We start from the raw sequence: 19,460 nt of genomic DNA, 5'->3' as shown, positions 1-19,460 counted from the left end.
TTATCTCTAGGACCATATAAACCAGGTGTGGTGGCCCAGGCCTGGAGCCCTGGCACGCTTGAGTTGGACACAGGAGAGTTAACAGTTTGAGGTCATCTTTCGCTACTTAGAGTTCAGCTGGAGATACATGAGACCCTGTCTCAAAAAAAGTATTTCTGAGTATTGATATTTATAAAATAGTTTGTAGGATGATGCCATGCATTCCCTGCTGTGTCCCTTCAAAAGGCACGTGTGTCTGCTTGTCTCTGTGAGTGTTAAGATTCTTCATTATGTCCAGGTACAGTAAGCCTGATCCATCTGTCCTAAGGGATCCTGCTGGGTATCTTACCTAAGTGTATTTAGAAGCCATTGACCACAGTTGTTTACAACCAGCTCTCTGTAAAGGTTGCAACATGCTTATACTGTAATTCCAGCATTTCCCATATTTATCAGCTGGAGTTTTTCTGGAAAGGATTTAGTCTTATCAACTATCTGGTTCCTCAGAAATGAGACAAATGCTGGATTATTTTCCTTTATTTACAATTTTTTTTTTTTCGGAGCTGGGGACCGAACCCAGGGCCTTGCTTGTGCTAGGCAAGCGCTCTACCGCTGAGCTAAATCCCCAACCCTATTTACAAATTTTTGATTGTTGATGTTTTCATTATAAACATGCAGATGTTAACATTTGAAACTATTTTTTAAATTATGTGTATGTATGTTTGTGTTCCTATGCCTATGATGGCTGTCTGTGACCAAAAGATGGCTGTCTGTTCGATGACCTGGAATGTTGTTAGAACAGGTTGTAAGACACCTAAGCATGGTGCTGGTCCTCTTAAGAACAGTATGTACTCAACTATCCGTCCATCTTTCCAGCCCCAACTTCAACACTTTTGACATGTTTCAACCCACTGATGTCATTATTTTCTTTCAAGCTCAAATTGTTATGTCTTTGGCCAATGGCTTTTACTTGTTTTGATGTGATTTCAGTGGCTTCCTTGCTTTCTGGGGTGACAAGATAGTCAATGTATGTCCTCATGACACGTATAAGGTGATAAGCATCAAGAGCCTAATTGAGAGTAGTCCTGCATTGGGCAGAATAATGTGCACACCTTCCCACTGAGCATAGAATGGATTTGCCGTGGTTGTAAAACTGTAAGAGCAATTACCATGCACTCTCAATTCGCTCTTATGGCTGAGGTGCTTGTTCTAGCCTGATCTGCTGCACCATCGTTCAGTCAGCCGTTTTCCCAGGAAGGCCTTGCTTCTGCTGGAAGACGTGCTGGTATAGAGACTAAATTCAGGTGCTCCATGCATTCATTGGTGCTGAGTGATCATGACTTATAGACACAAGGATTTGGTTTTCATGGATAGAAGTAAATCATGAGTTCATACTGAGAAGTCCTACTTCATACTCAAGGTTGCAGAGATTTTAGTTTTTATTTGCTGTCCTTACTTTTAAAAGAAAAATTTGATTCTCAAAGTCATTAACTTTCTATATATAGGAAAGTTATTCATATGTTATTGAGTTCTAATTAATATTTTTGTTTTTAGAAACACAAGCATGCCCATATATGTAAACATCCTTCCACTTTGGGATAGAAGATAGCATACTACAGGTGCTGCTCTGTGCCTTGTATTGACCCTTTATGGCGCTGTAGTTTGTTTTCCAGTCACACTGCATATGACTGCACTGTGTTTTGCTGAACTGCTGGCAGGTGTCTGCTGTTTCTAGCCTTTGCTGCTGTTGATAGTGCTGTGGTAAGCAGCCTGCATGGGTGGAGCTCTATAGTTGTTCTTTTCTTTTCTTTTCTTTTCTTTTCTTTTCTTTTCTTTTCTTTTCTTTTCTTTTCTTTTTTTCAGAGCTGGGGACCGAACCCAGGGTCTTGCACTTGGTAGGCAAGCACTCTACCACTGAGCTAAATCCCCAACCCCTATAGTTTTGCTTATACATCTCTGAGGTAGGATTTAGAACTGAAAATGCTGTGACCAAGAGTGTATGTGTATGTACTTTTACTGGCTCCTCGTGTTATGAGGATATTTGGGGACAGATATGTGGCACTGGCCAGGCTATCAGGCTGCCGTGTGGAACACCAGAGCCTGGTGGTTTGTAAACAGTGGGTTTGTTTCCTTTACAATTCGAGAAGCTGTGAAGTCCAAGACCAAGAAGCCAGTAGATTTAGTGTCCAAACGGGATACACTCTGTCTCATAGCTGGAACGTTCTTATCACGTCCTCACTTGAGAGCAAGGACCTCTTTTTAAAGGCATGAATTGATTTCCTGAGGACCTCACAACAGGAGTTGAGGGGGCCATAAACACTCAACACAGAAAATTGAAGCTGTACTTAGAAGAATGTGACTTCCTGTCTTTCTTTCACTTAATTGTTTATTAAAGCTTTGCATTGCTAGAAAAAACTGATACCGTCTAGAGGAGGGCCTAAAGAACGAGGAGGGTCTGTGGGCATCGTGGTGTTGTTTTCCTGATTCTCCACTCCACAAGCCTGCTGCCTTATGCCTCTGGGTCTCACCCAGAGCTTAGAGAGCTTGACCCATCCACCTTCTTTCTTGATTTATTATAGTTTGTCCGTTGACTTAAAAACTTTTGACAATGTGGCCAAATGCTAGAATCCTTGCAATCTTGTCTGCTCTAAACATTTGTAAGACTTTTTTTTTTCCACAATGGAATTTTATTCAGCTGTAAAGAAAATGAAATTATGAACTCTTCCAGGAAAGTGAATGGGGCTAGAAAATGCTCAGTGAAGTTAGTGCTGATGTCAATTCTGCCCAGAGAGCTTTTTATCCAGTAGTTAGTGGTGACTACATAGACCCAGAACTAATGAGTGTAATCAGGAGGTTAGCTCCCAGAGGGACTGACAAGAGGGGAAAACAAGCATGGACAAGTCAGTGCAAGTCCTTGAAAGCAGGGTGTAAGATAATGGTGGGGATGGACTGGTTGTGGGGACTCAGCTCAGGTACCCAGTAACGGGATGAGATAAAGGACAGCGGGTGCTAGTCGGTTCATGCAAGCTATGTCAGATTAAAGCAACGTCAAGCCCCCTTCTGAAGGAGGTCATGCATAGAGCAGGCTTACTCTCTTCCCCAGGAAGTGCTTTGAGTTTTCCCTTTCCAGTTGCTTTGGGGGGAGATGGGTGCAGGGGTTCAGGGTCTCTCTGTGCACGCCTGCCTATCCTGGAAGTCACTTTGTAGACCAGGCTGGCTTCCAACACTGTCTCTGCTCCCCATGTGTTGGGGATAAAGGCCTGCATCACCACGCCTGGCTCCAGTTGCTTCTTAACCTTCTTTACTACCTGTTCTCTCATATGGAAGAGCTTTCCCTCCTCTGTGCATGGTTCCTCTTCCCTGTACAGTCTTTACACTTCCTTTATAAAACCAGTATCTCCTCCACTTTTGATTTTTATGGCAATCATCTCTTTGTTTAAAACTTAAAATTTGAAGTAAAGTCTAACCAAAACAGAGCTATTCTTACTCTTTTGGAGAGAAGTCATACGGTCTCTTCCCAGCTTGTATATGTCACCCTTCTCTAGCTGCATCTCGATGCTGGGGTGTTTCTAACTTCATCCCGTTCCCATCACTTGGTTTGTCATGAAGATGAAAAATCCTTATAGGTCTTTTCTATTTATTTCTAAGAGATTTTTTTTATGTATATAGACCTTCTCGGTTGATTTCTATACCAAAGCATATCAGTTTATGCCTAGATGAATTATTTTTTATATATTTAGCTAATTAAAAGTACATTGAGGGGTTGGGGATTTAGGTCAGTGGTAGAGCACTTGCCTAGCAAGCGCAAGGCCCTGGGTTCGGTCCCCAGCTTCAAAAAAAAAAAAAAAGTACATTGAATTTTTATGCATTCTAAAATAATTCTAGCTTATCTGTTTAAATTTATGATTTTTTTAAAACAATTTTTGTTGATTTGTCTTTCCCTTGTGCTTCCTTGCCTAGGTTCGCAATGTTCTCAATGATGCCGTGGATTTGCTGGAGTTCCGGGACAGAGTCATTAAGGCGTCCCTGAACCACGCACACTTGGTTGTTTCTACGTCTCTCCAGTGCTACGTGTTCTCGTAAGCACCTTTGCATTTCCTGAAAATACAGACGTTTTGTCAGGGATGAGAGATTTATTTTCAAGTTTTCATATCAACACAGTTTGGTTTAACCGTAACTTTCTCAAAACTACTGATTAGCACCATATTTCAGACCAAGAAATGAGGAAAACCCCTGGTCTAAATGAGGAAATAAAGTGTGTGTGTCAGAGGCTAACGCTCACTTTTAAAGCTGGAAACATCCTGTGTGGTGTGGTTTCCTTACAGCTCTGAAGACTTGGGTAGAATCTTAACTCAAATTCCAGGGCTTAGGGTGTCTGAGGGGTCAGCAGACTCACTAACAGGATGACTGGCAGGCTGGGAGGATTCAGTAAGGACATGGAAATACAGTAACTGTAAATGCACTGATGACCTGGAGTTGTCCAGAAACAGTGAAAAATTTGGTCAGTGTCCTCCTTACTAGAATGGTAATTAATGCACCAAGAACTTGCCTGGAAACCTAAATCACACTTGGTATTGCTGCGCTCATAAGCACTGCACAGGGAGCTGTCTGGACCAATGTAGCTGACGTAGACTTCTGCCTTGACCAATGTTAGTTATCAGTGCGAGCTTGCTGCACGAGGAGACGAGAGGCCGAAGGCACCAGTGCGTACTATTATAGCCACATAGCGGCGATGGATGCAAATAACTTGCAATGCGTATGACAAGCTGGCCAAGTGAAGCTGGAGGGATGAGCATTTATTAGGCAGTGGTCATATTTAATAGTCAACTTCCAGAGTCCTTACGGTAAGTAGTACAAGCCAGCTTTTACATCCTGCCATCTAAACTCTCCGGAAAACTCAAAAACCACTCGTACCCTCTGGAGTTTTTGTTAAGGACATTAAAAAATTGTGCTTGCTTTTACACTACAATGTGTTTATGGTTGGACCATTTAATAAATAAGGGGATAGAGACTGTTTTCCCAGTGCTTAGCTCAACATATGGTAGTTACCTTGCAAGTGACTTTATTTGAATAAAGAAATGAATTGAAGCATATAAAGTTTAGTATTGCTTTGATATCCTAAGGCCCAGTAATCCATAATGTACGGATATGGAATCTCACTGACAAGTGCTCCAGGTCCCGCTTCATAGGTATAAGTCTGCAACTAGTGAGAATCTGCAGCTCCGTGGCAGCCGTGTCAGGAGTACCGAGGGGGAGACACAGCGGAGGGGAGAAAGAAGCAGCTCAATGTTATATTAGATGACAGCAGGAAGGTGATTTAGGGAAAACCAAAACAGATACTTAACCAGACAGCCATGATATAGGGAAGAGAATGTAACATAGAAGAACAATATTTAGGACAGACGCATTTTTAATTAATTCTCAGTGGGTTAAGAAAAATGAAGGCAAGTTCCTCTGTTTAAATTTTTGTTCATTTTGTAGATAATGTGATTAGCCAAATCCGTACTAAGGGATTTAGTTTACTGGTGGCAGTGACAAGAACACACTGCTTGAAGCTGGAAGGTTGTCAGAGGTTATGTTATTTAACTTTTTAGTTACCTTATTCTCCTATACTGCATTGTGTGGGACAGTGTCAGACTGTCTTCTTTGTCTCTCTTTGTTTCTACTTTCTGGTTGTTAAGATATATGGTAAGATACCAAGTGCCAATACTTATGAATGTGAGTGAAGTACAGTGTATCAGTGTAGGAACACACAGCACTGAGACGGTGCACCAGAGCCCGTGTCGTGACGTCAGAAGTTAGTGATTTAGGTCGTAACAGCTATGGTTAGATGGAGGGTTCGCCACACTGTTCTATGCTCGTCATTAGTACGATTCCTACTTTACACGATGAAGAGCTTAAGCACACGGAGAATAACTTAGTAACCTGGCCCCAAGTTAAATTATCTAACTTTATTACTGAAGTTTGATTGTAAGTTCTTAACTATGGTTGCCTTTTTATTTATAATATATAGTTTAAAAATGAACATTAATATACTTAAATTTATAGAAAGAAATTCTGGTAAAAGAAACTAATACCGAAAAATGGCATATTACATCTTGCTTAATTTTTCAAGTAAGTCTTAGAAACCCTCCTTTTTCTCAGTCTCTTAGCTTAGGGCATTTATATTTCCATGATGTTTATATTAGATCGCAATTGTGAGACATTATCGATAATTCTAAGAGGGATTTTTTCCTCTTTCTTTTTCAGCACTGGAGATTGAGTCTAGGCTTCACACATGCTAGGCAAGCGCCCCACCCCTGAGTTCCATCCCCACCTCTGAACTCCATCCCCACCCCTATGAGGACATTTCCAGAAGCCTCATAAACCACTACTTTTCTGATTAGCTCACTAGGTAGAGGATGGCGGTAAATTCTAGCAACTAAGGAAGGATATTGTGCTTTGTCCTGAAATACAAACACACTTTATCAGACTGACTACTGGCACTAATTTTGAGTCGCCATTTCTTTGGGTTTTTTTTTGTTTGTTTTTTTGGTTTTTTTTTTTTTCCGGAGCTGGGGACCGAACCCAGGACCTTGTGCTTGCTAGGCAAGCGCTCTACCACTGAGCTAAATCCCCAACCCCTTGAGTCGCCATTTCTAACAAAACTGCTACATTTTGTTGTTTTGCTATATGTATGCACACACTTGCTGCAGGAGCCAGCCAGCACTTCTTTGTACACAGTAGACCTACTCTCTGCAGTCTTCCTCTTTTCTATCTCCCTGATGTGAAAACGAAGCTTAATCTCTTTAAGGGATGGGGAGGGTGTCGGGGGATGGCTCAGTGGGTAAGAGAGCTTCCTGTGCAAGCATGAGGAGCTGAGTTCAATTTCTAGCACCCAAGTCAAAAGCTATGCAGAGCCGCACATGCATGCATAGTCTCATAGTAGAAGGATAAGTGATGACTGCCTATAACCCCAACACTTGGAAGGCAGAGACAAAAGGGTCTAAGGCCATCAGCACCTAGAGAGCTAGTTCAAGACCAGCCTAGAACTCTACTAGACAGCAAGACTGTCTAGGCTAGTTCAAGACTGTGTCTCAAAAAACCAGAATCAATTCTATGAAAGTTATTGAGAATAATAAAACATTTAAATATGAAACAACTTCAGTTGTAGATGTTTCTTTGCTATTCCCAGTTTTGTTTTTGGTTGTTTAAAGCAGGTGTCTCTAATCCAAGCTGGTCTAATATTCATTGTGTAGTCCAAGTTGATCTTGAGCTCACAGTCATCCCCCTGCCTCTGACTGCTGAATGCTAGGATTACTAGTTACCATGTCTACCTCTTTCCCAGTTCTTTGAATCATGTTGTCCTATTAAAAATAAGAGGAATTATTTGTGCTTCTACTTGTCACTTTATTGAGTAAGCATGGTCATAGCTTACATTTTTTAGAGCACTTTACAGAAATAATGTTTTAATCCAACAAAAACACTGGGAGATCTATAGGAAAAATAATTAATCATGTTGAACATGTTATATTTGCTTTTGTTTTTGTTTTAGGCAGGGTCTCATGATGCAGATTTGACTGGCCTAGAACTCACTTTAGAGATTCACCTGACTCTGCCTCTCGAGTGTTAGGATTAAAGGTGTGCACCATGCCTGGGGCCATCATCCTATCACTAAGTTCTTTGTCAGACACTCAGACGGCTCTTCATTATCCTCAGTGAAGACACTGGCTTAACGCAGGCTAAGCTTGCTAATGTCATACGCCTGGACATGTCGCAGCCTGACATTTAATCCAGATTTGCCTAATCCATCTTCAGGATGCTATGCTGCTGTTGTTTTTCAGATGATACATATTAGATGGCCCGCCCAATAATAGACAGCCAAGAAGGACTTATTCTTAGGATTCCTAATTCATGTACTAGAATCTCCAGTGAGCACTTATTGGAAGCTTGCTGTGTAAGTTGCTGGAGACACAGAATCTCTGCTTTTTACTTGAGGATTGTTTCTGACTTGTGAATAACCTGAGAGAAATGTGTTAAAAGTGCCTTAATAGAAATACATACGATACATGATAATTTGTGAAATTAAGCTTACTATTTAAGACGAGTAACTGCTTGCTTATTAAAATGTGTTTAATGTTTGAAATGCTAAAATTCTTTGTATTCATTTTTTAGTACGAAGAACTGGAATACACCACTTATATTTGATCTCAAAGAAGGAACTGTTAGTTTAATTCTGCAGGCAGAAAGGTAATTTGTTTATATTTTAACTATTGGATTTAGGGTTAAGAGAGCTCATTAGCAGTAAAATACTCTTTAAAATATCTCACAAGGGCAGGAGAGAGGACTTGCAGGATCAGTTCCCAGCATCCACATGTTGGCTCACACACAGCCTCTGTAACTGGATCCAGGGGATCCAGTGCCCTCTTATGGCCTCCATAGGAACTGCATGCATGTCATAGACACGCAGGAAAATCACTCATCCCCCCCCCCCCCCGCCACCCCACCCCCCACCCCGGAGCTGAGGACCACTAGGCAAGCATTCTACCGCTGAGCTAAATCTCCAACCCCAAAATCACTCATTCTTATGTCAGATAAAAATAAATCATATTTTTTAAAATCTCACAAAATAATCATTTGGTATTAGTCTTTTTCTATTATGTGTTTCATAATTTTTAAAAAGTAGATCAGTAGTAATTAAATTTTATTCTCAGAATTTCTTTATATTCTTATAAAGATATTGAAGGTAACATGTAGGTTATATATATATTAACATTCAATATATTTAAAATTAAAAATCAATTTGTTAGATTAGTAGCTTTAAATGTTGGGAAAGGTCTACGAATGTAGAGTGTTGTAGGTGAGGACGAATGGTCGGCAGTGCTTCAGTGCTCCACTGTCCTTCGCCCTCCTCCTTTTTCTCCCTGGCATCAGAGACAGAGCCCAGGCTTCACATGTGCGCAGTCCGTACTTTGAGACCGAGCTGTACCCCAGCTCTGCTTCCAGTTTTAAATGTTGGTGGAAATGCATTGATTTCATGAGCCTACTCCTAAAACTGAAAAGTAGGATTTTCTGGCAAGTTCTTGAGTGATACAAGACTAAGAAACTCTGGGTGATACGTTTGAGGGAATTAGGACTAGCTGTTACTCTAGAAGCCACAATTTAAAAATAAAAATGACAATCGATTTATTAAGGACAGTGATCCCCTTCTGAATGAAACTTAGAAAAGCTACTCCAATAACTCCTGTGCGTTCTGGCCAGTGCAGTGAGACTACACAGTGAGACTTAATGAAGTGTGGAGTGTAGTTGTTTTACTTGAACAGATGTACGTAAGACCTCTGCATCAGCCACACTGGAACTCATCCTCTCCGGTCATGTGGGCAGCCTTCGTGCAGCTCTTTAGCACGTTCTCCAGCCCAGAGAAAGGACATGGTTATCATAATGGTGATCCTGGGTAATCAAGGAAGTGTAGCATCAAACTTTGTCATCTATTTAATGAAATGAAACATGATTTATTTCTATCATAATTTTCAAATATAAGTCACTTTGCCATTTAAAAGGTTATCTAAAGGTCAGTTATCTAAAGGCCCTATTTCTCAGCCTTTTATTCCAAATAAATGTGTATATTGTTCATAAGTTTATTGACTATGTTTATAGTATAAGTATATATTGATGGCATAAATAATTATATAAAAGATAACTTAGTTACTGCCTGCCTCTGATCTTATTTCTATAGTCAGACCTTTACCCATAGAAACAGTATTTCCATTAGAAGTTTAAAAGCTGATGTTTTATTTATAATAAGAAATGCTTGCAGTGCTGAGTGTGGTGGCATTTGTGTGCATGTGTGTGCGTGCACATGTGCAGGTATACATGCATGTGTGTAGGCCAGAGATTACCTTTGGGTGTCTTCCTCCATTGCTCAGTTTGTCTGTTTGTTTGTATGTGTGTGTAGGGTGTGTATGTGGGAGTAGGTGTGTTATGTGTACATATTTGTGTGCATGTGCACATTTGTGTGCATGAAGGCCAGAGTTCACGCCTGGTGTCTTCATCTAATGTTCTCTACCTTACCTTTTTATTATTTCTTTTGAGGTCATAATGTAATTACATCATTTCTCCCTTCCTTTTTCCTCCCTGCAAACCCTTCCAATATGCTCCTCTTTGCTCTCTTTCAAATCCATGGCCCTTTTTTATTGTTGTTGTTGGTGGTGGTAGTGGTGGTGCTGGTGGTGGTGGTGGTGGTGGTGGTGGTGATGGTGGTGGTGTGTGTATGTGTGTGTGTGTGTGTGTGTGTGTGTGTGTGTGTGTGTGTGTATTTGTATACTGTTACTTGTAGGTATAGTTTCAGGAATGACCATTGGTTATTGGACAACCAGTTGATGTGCTTTTCCTTGAGAAAGACAATTTCTCCCACTCTCAGCATTCCTTAGTTGCCTGTAGTTGTTAGTGTAGGATTGAGGCCTCCTTGGCTTTCCTGTTCTATATTTCAATAGAGTCTTTCACTGATCCTGGAGCTTCCCCATTTGGCTGCCCGGCCAGGGAGCCAGGCACTCATATCTTCACCACCCTTGAGCTGGGATTGCAGGAGCACACTGCTGTGCCCAGTGCTTTATGTGCCAAGGATCTGAACTTAGGTCCTCATACTTCCAAGACAGGTACTTTACCAGCAGCTATCCTCCCACCCCCACTTTGCCAATCCTCATTATTGTCTGGGTTCTTGGAGTCCTTTTCAGAGAGTTCTGGCGTGTGACTCTATCTCAGTGTAATTGTCCTAAGTTTGTATACTAGTTTCAAAATAACAGGTCTACACTGAGGAGTTTGGTCTATTTTGGATTGATTTTTGTACAGTGTAAAAACAAAGAAAGCAAGTTTTGTATTCATTAGAAATACAAATATAGTTGTAGTATACATCCACCACTTTCATTTTAAAAGTTCTGTGCTCTTTGATCCTGCAGTGAGCTTCTATAAAGTGTATTTAAAGTAAATAGACAGACATGAATGTACACGGTAGACAGGATTTGAAACAGAAGGAGAGCCAGGCATGCACACACCTTTAATCTCAGTACTTTTCAGGCAAAGGCACATGGATCTCTGTGAGTTTGAGGCCAACCAAAAAGTTAAGGACAGCCGGGGCTACAAAGACCCTGTCTCTCATCTTTTCCCCTGCTTCCCCAAAAGAACAAGAGCAATGTGTAATTTGAAATAAAATGTTCATCAAACGTGAGTTAGGGGTTGGAGAGATTGCTTCCTGGACATAACGCTTATCACACAAATCTGAGGGTCAGAGTGCGGACCCCAAGTGAGCGGAGTACTGTAGTGGCCATCTGTAATTCCAGCCTTCCTGTGGTGAGTGGGGGCTGGAGATAGGAGAACCTCTAAGGTTTGTAGGTCAGCTAACCTGGTGTGTGCAGCTCTATAGCACAAAGAATTCCTTCCTAAACAAGGTAGAAGGCAAGGGCTAACACCTGAGATTGCCTTGTGACCTACATATATGGAGAGCTATATAGTTTGTGTATGCCTGCATGCACACACATGCACACAGGTGCACATACATGCACACACACAGGGAGCTAATAGCTCTGTGAACGGCTCACTGATAGAGCATTCGTCTCACATATCCAAAGCCAGGTTCAATCCCCAAGGATGAAAAATTACTTAAACTTTTTGCTGTAATTACCCTTTGTTTGCTGTCAGGGTCTATATTAGGTAGAGATCTATTTGAATTGATTTCTGTACAGAGGTCTTTGTTTTCTTTATTGTTTATAATATGTGTGGATTTTCAATGAAAACTATATCGGCCATAAACTGTTTAAGAAAGTATTGAGTCCAAGGATCCAGAGCCTTGGATATGGCTGTAGCATATGCACGCAGCTGTACCTGAATGCCCACTGCAAACATGCATGAGTGTTCAGATATGCACACATGCTGATGGTCTCTCATGATGTCAAAACCAGAAGCAGCCCACTTCAATACATGCTGGCACTGAAGGGAATTTCTGAGTCATGTTTGGTTTTGACTTTAACCAGCTCCTGACTTTTATCTAACATGAGTTTGACATGAGTTAAGGGCATAATGTAAATGAAATCACGGCTTGAGATTTTGACCTTGTCATCTTCCTCTCCTACTTCTATTTAAAAGGCAAAACTAAACACTTTCAAGTTTTTAAATATTTGTCTTATTGATATACTTATTATAATTTTAGGATTTACATCCCCCCAAGGGTTAACTCTTATTTAATACAGAAATGAAAATGTTGTAACTTTCCATTTTTTTAAAAATAACTTTGGTATTTTAGACATTTTCTTCTGGTGGATGGCGGTGGTATCTACCTTCACTCTTATGAAGGCCGCTTCATTTCTTCTCCAAAGTTTCCCGGCATGAGAACAGACATCCTGAACGCTCAGACTGTGTCTCTGAGCAACGACACGATAGCAATAAAAGACAAAGCCGATGAGAAGAGTAAGTCTGTCGTTATGTGGCAAATTTCAGGCAGTTTATAATGCTATGGAATTTCCATGAGCTTTCACTTCTTCATCTCTTTAATATAGTAACCTTATGTGGAAAAATTATGAATTCCCTGATTTCTTTTAAATGTGAGCTAAATAATTAAAATTGTCATACTGATAGAACAATTATATGTAGTCTCAACATCCAAGACCAGTGGAAAGTAATTCTGTATGTATTCATCACAGAATTTTATTTCAAGGTTATGATTCTAAAATATGTGTTCTTAAGTTTTTAAGCTTCTTTGATACTCCCTTTGTATTCATGTAGTAATATGGTAAATGTTGTTCTTCAGTGTGCCATTTATTTTGTTTATATGTTTTTCAACTAATATTTTAGGCTAATAAAGTAAGAGGAAGGTATGAATAATTTAAATTTTATGTAAAAATCTACACCATATTAATATATCTACATATGTTTTACAATGCCATGGTATATTAAACCATTTTATTAAGATATTCATATTCCAGATTAAATAAATTATCAATGGTGGTCAATAAAGTCAGTGAACATATATGTAATCATCGGTTGGCTAATGACACGTGCTATGAAGCAACTAATCCAGAGTGGAGGAGTGGCAGTGTGGGCACACTAACTGTTATAGCAAAAATAAGCAGAAAGACCCTGGGGTGGGAATGATGACATGTTAAAGGGACTACAGAAGGCTATACCATGGGTCAGCATGAACCAAACAGGAGAGGAGGACAGAGAGGTAGGCAAGACCCAGTCTCCTCCATGCTGGGCAAATGCCTACCACTAAGCTGTACCCAGACCATGTACTACTTTAATTCGTGATAACACTTAACATGAAGCTTCTCCTCACAAGTGTTACCGGTTACCTTGGGTGCAGTGTTGTACGGAAGACCTTTAGACCTTGCTCATCTTGTATTACTGAAATTTGACATCATTTATCTTTCCTGCTATGGCAACCACTATCCTCTTATCTGCTTCTCTAAGATTCCTTACTTTAGGTGCCTTATGTTGGCAGAATCATGCAACATTCATCCTTTGGTGGCTACCTTATTTCACCTGGCCTGATAATCTTCCAGATGGACAGGGCTTTCTCTTCTGTCTTTCATTCTTAAGGCTAAGTGATATATCAGAGAGAGAGAGAGAGAGAGAGAGACAGAGAGAGAGAGAGAGAGAGAGAGAGAGGGAGAGACAGAGAGAGACAGAGACAGAGAGACAGAGAGACAGAGACAGAGAGACAGAGAGACAGAGAGACAGAGACTGTTCTGTATCCCCTCCTCAGTCCCCCTGGCATGCACCCCTCCCCCACACACGTTTTTGTCTACTGATCAGACTATGTCCACACTTTGACTGTGGCATGTAATGATGCAGTGACCATGAGACTGCTGGTATGAGACACTGAAGTCAGTGTTTCCCATGAGTGATGGATTTCTAGACCACGTGGGGTTCTAACTTTTTTGATGTTCCTTTGTGCTATTTTCTATGGAAAACAGCCATTTTGCATACTACTAACAGCAAGCAGTGAGTAAATATTCTAATTTCCATTTTCCCCACATTCACTGACATGTTTGTTTGTTGTGGCTTTTAAATAGCCATTCTAACAGATATGAAGTGATACAGTGATTTGGAATAGTAGAACATTGCAATTTCCTTTTATAGACTTGTTAGCCCTGTAAAATGCCTGTCTTAAAACTAACTCCTGGTTATCTAGGGAAGTTATTTTATATTGAAGTGTCTTTTGGTTTTTATCATAGTTCTCTTAACTAGCATTCAGGGAAATAAATCATTGCTAACAGCTTTCGAAAAGAAAACTACCCAAGAGATAGTTCTAAAATGGTCACCTGATAGAAAGTAAATATTTTATAAACTTCATCTTATTTACACGAGTTAGCTTTCTCTACCTGAGAGAAGCTACTACGAGATAGAAAGGCTTATTTGTATTCACAGTATCAAGACTCAGTGTATGGTCACGTGAGGCACATTGTGGGAAGAACACAGGTAGGGCAGAGCTGCTCATCTCCCGGTGTCTGGAAGCTGAGAAAGAGAAGAGCGTTAGGGTCGCACTCTCCTTCCAGAGGCACACCCATGGTGCCTGACTTCCTTCACTGGACTCCAGCACCCCTCTCTGGCATGGCAGGCTGCAACCAAACTCTAGTGCAGTGCTTTAGGAGACAGTTATGGTCCAAACTATAATAGCTGATCTCTTTTTCCTCTAAGTTAATTCTAAAAATTAAAGGCTCACTGGAAATATGGAAGGCACAGTTCTGGAACCTTCCTTTAAGAATTCAAGGAAATTCTTGGACTGAGAACTAGGTGAGCTCCCAAAGCAAGTGTCTCTAACAAATGTAGTTGCTTATGGCTTCCCCATTGTTCTGAGGCAAGCCAGCTGATAGGTGTTAGGTTGAATACTTTACAAGGCCATCAATTTGTAATAACCTATTAATGTTTATGAAGAATCTTAATTATTGACATCCATTTCCTCCCAAACCTGGTATACTACAATTTTGTTCAAACTCTGAATATTCAGAATTCCTACATCCTACAAAGTTGAGGGTACTCTTTGTTTACGAGCTTGCCATCACTTTCCATGTCAGCTGCTTATTCTGGCTGAGCTTTGGGGGTTTATTACATGGTATGGTTAGTTAACTCACTGGCCACTCATCTGAGCTCAGTCTCTAGATAACTTCTTCCCAGAAGTCAGAGACTAAAAGCTCCATCCTATTAGTTGCTGCTTGGCTCATCTGATTGTGGACCCTTATCTGTAGTAAAGAAAGTACCAACAAATCTGTTGTTCTCACTAACATAGCAAAAAAATCTCATGTTATTCCAGAAATGTTAAGGGCTTTTGGAGCTCCCAGACAAGAATCCAGGATAATTTATTTATTTTATCACACGAGTGTATAATAGAAATAGCTTGTATATTATCATATAAATGGGTTTTAATGCATATTTTCTTTTGTTGAAAATCATTTTGACTGTTATGCAGAACTAAATTAGAGATGACCAGAATTTAACTTTCCATCCACACTTGGATTTGCCATTGATGAAACCATGGGGTTTTTCCTTAACCATTGTTAACACTTGGGAAAACATTTTAGTTCTACTATTCTCATGAAAAATGTGACCTTATTAATAATTAGAAATTTGATGTTGTTGGTTTTCTGAGCTGGTAGAAGTTCCGTGGTCCATAAAGTTAAGTAATATTCTGAAGAATTATGATAGCTCCATTTAAAACTACCAACAGTGCTTCTAATCACTCATTAGTGCTCTACCGTTGTTTGGTTTTTTTCTAGTAATCTTCCTCTTTGAGGCTTCAACTGGAAAACCCTTAGGGGATGGGAAACTTCTTTCTCATAAGGTAATAAACATTTGCTGTGTTTAGTATAAATGGCCACTGTTTAGCTAATTTCCTTTTAAAATAATAGCTATCCCTTAAGGAAGAAAACACACTAATTTAATTTAAATATAAGTGTATACCTTCCATATTATGTCAAATAAATAAATAAATAAAAGCCAAAGCTTAAGACTAAGGACAGGGAAACTCTGAAATAGGGTCTGTGCGGGCAAGAGTGAGTGACCCATTCTGTGCCTGCTGACCAGGCTTTTACTGCTTGTTCTATTTTACTAAACTTGTAGATTAAAGTGCCTTTATAAATCTGTAGTAAATTCCTTACTGACCTGTCCTTAGACAGCATTTTCTTTAGATTTTCAGATCCTAGTTCAAAAACTAAGTTATTTTCTCCATGTAAGTATAAAGCACTCTGAATTGTAAAGTATGTGTTGGTTGGTTTTGGTCTTAACTCTTAAAAAGGAACTCATTGCTTTATAGTTATTGTTTTAAACAAGTGACATTTGAGAATGGAAGGATGCTTTTAACATTATCTAACAATTCCGATGAATTGCTACTTTAAGTTGTATTTCCCCTTTACTCATTATTTGTTTTACATAATGTATAAATTCATATAAATCAAAATGTAAGAAAAATTTAAATATATTTTTAAAAAATGTCTCCTACCGCACCAATTTTCAGTAATCTACTAGAGAAGTACCAAAGTCACTAACATCTTACATGTGCTTGCAGAGACTTTTCGCTCATAAACAGTGCTGACTTGTCTTCTTTCCCTCTGCTTACACCAGCGTGCCCCACAGAGACCTGCACTTTGCTTTCTTTCACAGAACACCATGTTGGAGGTCTTTCCACACCTATTACACATATATAGTCTTTTCCTCTCCTGGCTACCATCATATAATATAGCATATTGGTTTGCTTAATCTGCCTCGTTGGTGAGTGTCTAAGCTTCTGGTGTCACTGGCCACTGTGCTGCACATGTGTCATCCCAGTGTGGATATGTTGAAGTTGGATCACAAGTTAAAGGCTGGCATGGGCTAGTGAGACTCTCCAAAGACAGGCGAGAAAATGTCTGCCGTTCTCCACCATGCTGTTGCCTTGCATATGCTCTGTTATCACTGTGCCATTGACTCCAAACTGGGTCAGAGGATCTGAGCGTGTGTGAGTTAAGAACCATTATCTTCCCAAGAGGCTGCATCAGTTTACCTTCCTACTGGAAGCTAATGGGATACCTGTTTATTGACATTCAAATCAGTGCTAAATAAGCAGGAAGTTTCCTTCTCAGTAGAGTTAAGTATATAGAAAGAAGTAAATTTCTCAGCTGTAATCATTTTTGTAAGAAAGGTTAAAACAATAATTTAATAACATTGAATAAATATTTGTTTTAGTGTGATAACATATCCTAAGTGTAAGAATGTAGAGTTTCACAGTTCTAAGAATGGAGGCCATTTCTTCTGCATCCCATAACTTGCTCAGTGTGTGTGACTTTAGCACAAGGAATAATAGGCTTTACATCCTACTCACACTCTGGGTTAGCTTGAACACTCACAAGAGGCTGTGGCAGGAAGATTACTATGGGTTTGAGGCCAGCATGGGCTACATTACTAGTATTGTAATTGAGGCCAGGAAGGTTATGTAGAAAAATCTTGTCTCACAAAACCAAATAAAAACCAAAGTAATCAATAACAACAAAATAATCAATAAACAAAATAATAATAATAGTAATAATAATAATAAACTCTATGCAATAACAATTCATCCCATCCTTTAAAGAAACCCAAGCTGAAGCACTTCTCTGTAATAATAGAGTTCACAGTAGAACTCAAGTGTTGTGTTTTATTTTACTTACCATGTAACTGAGGATGGCCTTGAACTCCGGGTCCTCCCATCTCTACCTCCCGAGTGCTGGGATTGCAGGCACATGCCAGCACATGGAAGTTAAGTCTCTGCAGCATTAGATGGTTGTCACCAGTTCATGGCAAGGGGGAAACTCTGAATGAGCAGAGACTGCTTTCATGTCCTACTGCAAAGAGTGACTCAGGAGGACTAGAACAGGACAGGGGTGGCCAAGAGGACAGGGAGCTCTGCAGGGTGAAGAGGGCCTCTGTGTGTACACACACCATTACTGTCCATGTCTGACTTTAACTTTCCTAGAAACCAGAATCTCTGGGCAACTATTTCTAATATTACAACAACTCTAGCTTCTTTTACTGATGGTGACAAACACTCCTTAAAAGAAAGATTTACTTATTTGTATGTGGGCATGTGTTTGCATGCACACATAAACAGAGGCCAAAAGAGGGTTCCAGGTTTCCTCTTCCATAATTCTACACCTGTTTCTTTGAGACAAGGTCTTTTTATAAACCTGGGTCTTGAGTTTTTTCCCATAAGTAGAAGCCAGAAGTCCCAGAGACCCTGCTGTCTCCATCCGGTCACTAAGCTGGGGGTTAAAGCATATACCAGGCTTGTGGTACAGGTGCGGAGATCTGAACTCTGGTCCTCATGATTGCACTGCAAGCACTCTTAGCCACTGGACCATCTTTCCAGGCCAGCAAATACGCCTTTAATTGTAAAGATAATTTATTTGAAATATTTGTGTTTTTATAACACTAGAATCATAGTGCTTTAATATTCATGAAACAAGAATTATTTTTCTTTAAAATATGAATTATATTCTAGAGGGGCTCTCATTTAAGAATATAAAGTAGAAGGACTGGTCCACAAATTTGCATATATTATTTTAAAAGGTATTATCTAAGGGTTTTACTGCCATGAACAGACATCATGAACAAGGCAACTCTTATAAGGACAACATTTAACTGGGGTTGGCTTACAGGTTCAGAGGTTCTGTCTATTATCCTCAAGGCAGGAACATGGCAGCATCCAGGCAGGCATGATGCAGGACCAGCTGAGAGTTCTACATCTTCACCTGAAGGCCACTGGGATAATACTGGCTTCCAGGCAGCTAGGATAAGGGTCTTAAAGCCCACATTCACAATGACACACTTACTCCAACAGGGCCACACCTTCTAATAGTGCCACTCCCTGGACCAAGCTATACAGACCATCACAGGTATTGTGCATATAATCCTGGACACAATTTAATCATCACACCTGTAAGTTCAGAGTTCCTAGCAAAGTCTTCAGACACAGTGGGCAGCATACAAATCACTCATGGATCAGGCATCAATGAACCCATACTGAAGTGTTTTGAGTTTTAAGAAACGTCATCTTACTAGTTACTGTAATAGATTAATCCAATATTCCAGAGATGTTTTATTATTGTAGAAAAGTAGAGATCTTGGAGGTAGAAGTCTAAGCTATAAGTTCTGGACTTGTTTTGTATTTGCTTTTTCTGACCCCTACACACAACCCCTGCTGGAAAAAAAAAAAAGGCTCTCATTTGGGAAGTGTAATGCCTTCAGTACATTTTCTGTTTCACAGTAAACAACAGTGTAAATTTTAAGGTTCTAGAAACATGAGATACTCCCATATGTTTCTGAAGTCTACTTAACAAATCTTTAAATTATAGGTATTAGGCAATCTATTCAGGATAAATTTTATAAGGAAGCTTTTCATTAATGTTGACCTCTCATGTGATACTAAGCCCTTCTCCTTTGATTCTGTCTGCTAAGGACAGGACACAGATGTTCTCACTACAGAGTCAGTGATGATATTTTAA

General features: G+C 39.9%; 1 protein-coding gene across 5 annotated transcripts in view; it reads left to right on the top strand.

The window, feature by feature from the left end:
- The window catches only part of Ift80 (intraflagellar transport 80), a 95,373-nt gene that overhangs the window by 54,292 nt on the left and 21,621 nt on the right, over positions 1–19,460 (top strand). For 4 of the 5 annotated variants that reach the window (NM_001013911.2, NM_001439462.1, XM_087619499.1 and 1 more), the window contains 4 exons: positions 3,937–4,055; positions 8,131–8,205; positions 12,251–12,414; positions 15,723–15,787. In NM_001013911.2, coding sequence (NP_001013933.1) covers positions 3,937–4,055; positions 8,131–8,205; positions 12,251–12,414; positions 15,723–15,787 — 423 coding nt within the window. The remainder of the gene's footprint in view (positions 1–3,936; positions 4,056–8,130; positions 8,206–12,250; positions 12,415–15,722; positions 15,788–19,460) is intronic. The other variant, XR_015660792.1, reaches the window with a different exon arrangement.

The sequence above is a fragment of the Rattus norvegicus genome, chromosome 2, assembly GCF_021556685.1.
Source record: "Rattus norvegicus strain SHRSP/BbbUtx chromosome 2, alternate assembly SHRSP_T2T, whole genome shotgun sequence".
In the NCBI taxonomy this organism is placed as follows: domain Eukaryota; kingdom Metazoa; phylum Chordata; class Mammalia; order Rodentia; family Muridae; genus Rattus; species Rattus norvegicus.
This window is presented reverse-complemented; position numbering and strand designations above follow the sequence as displayed.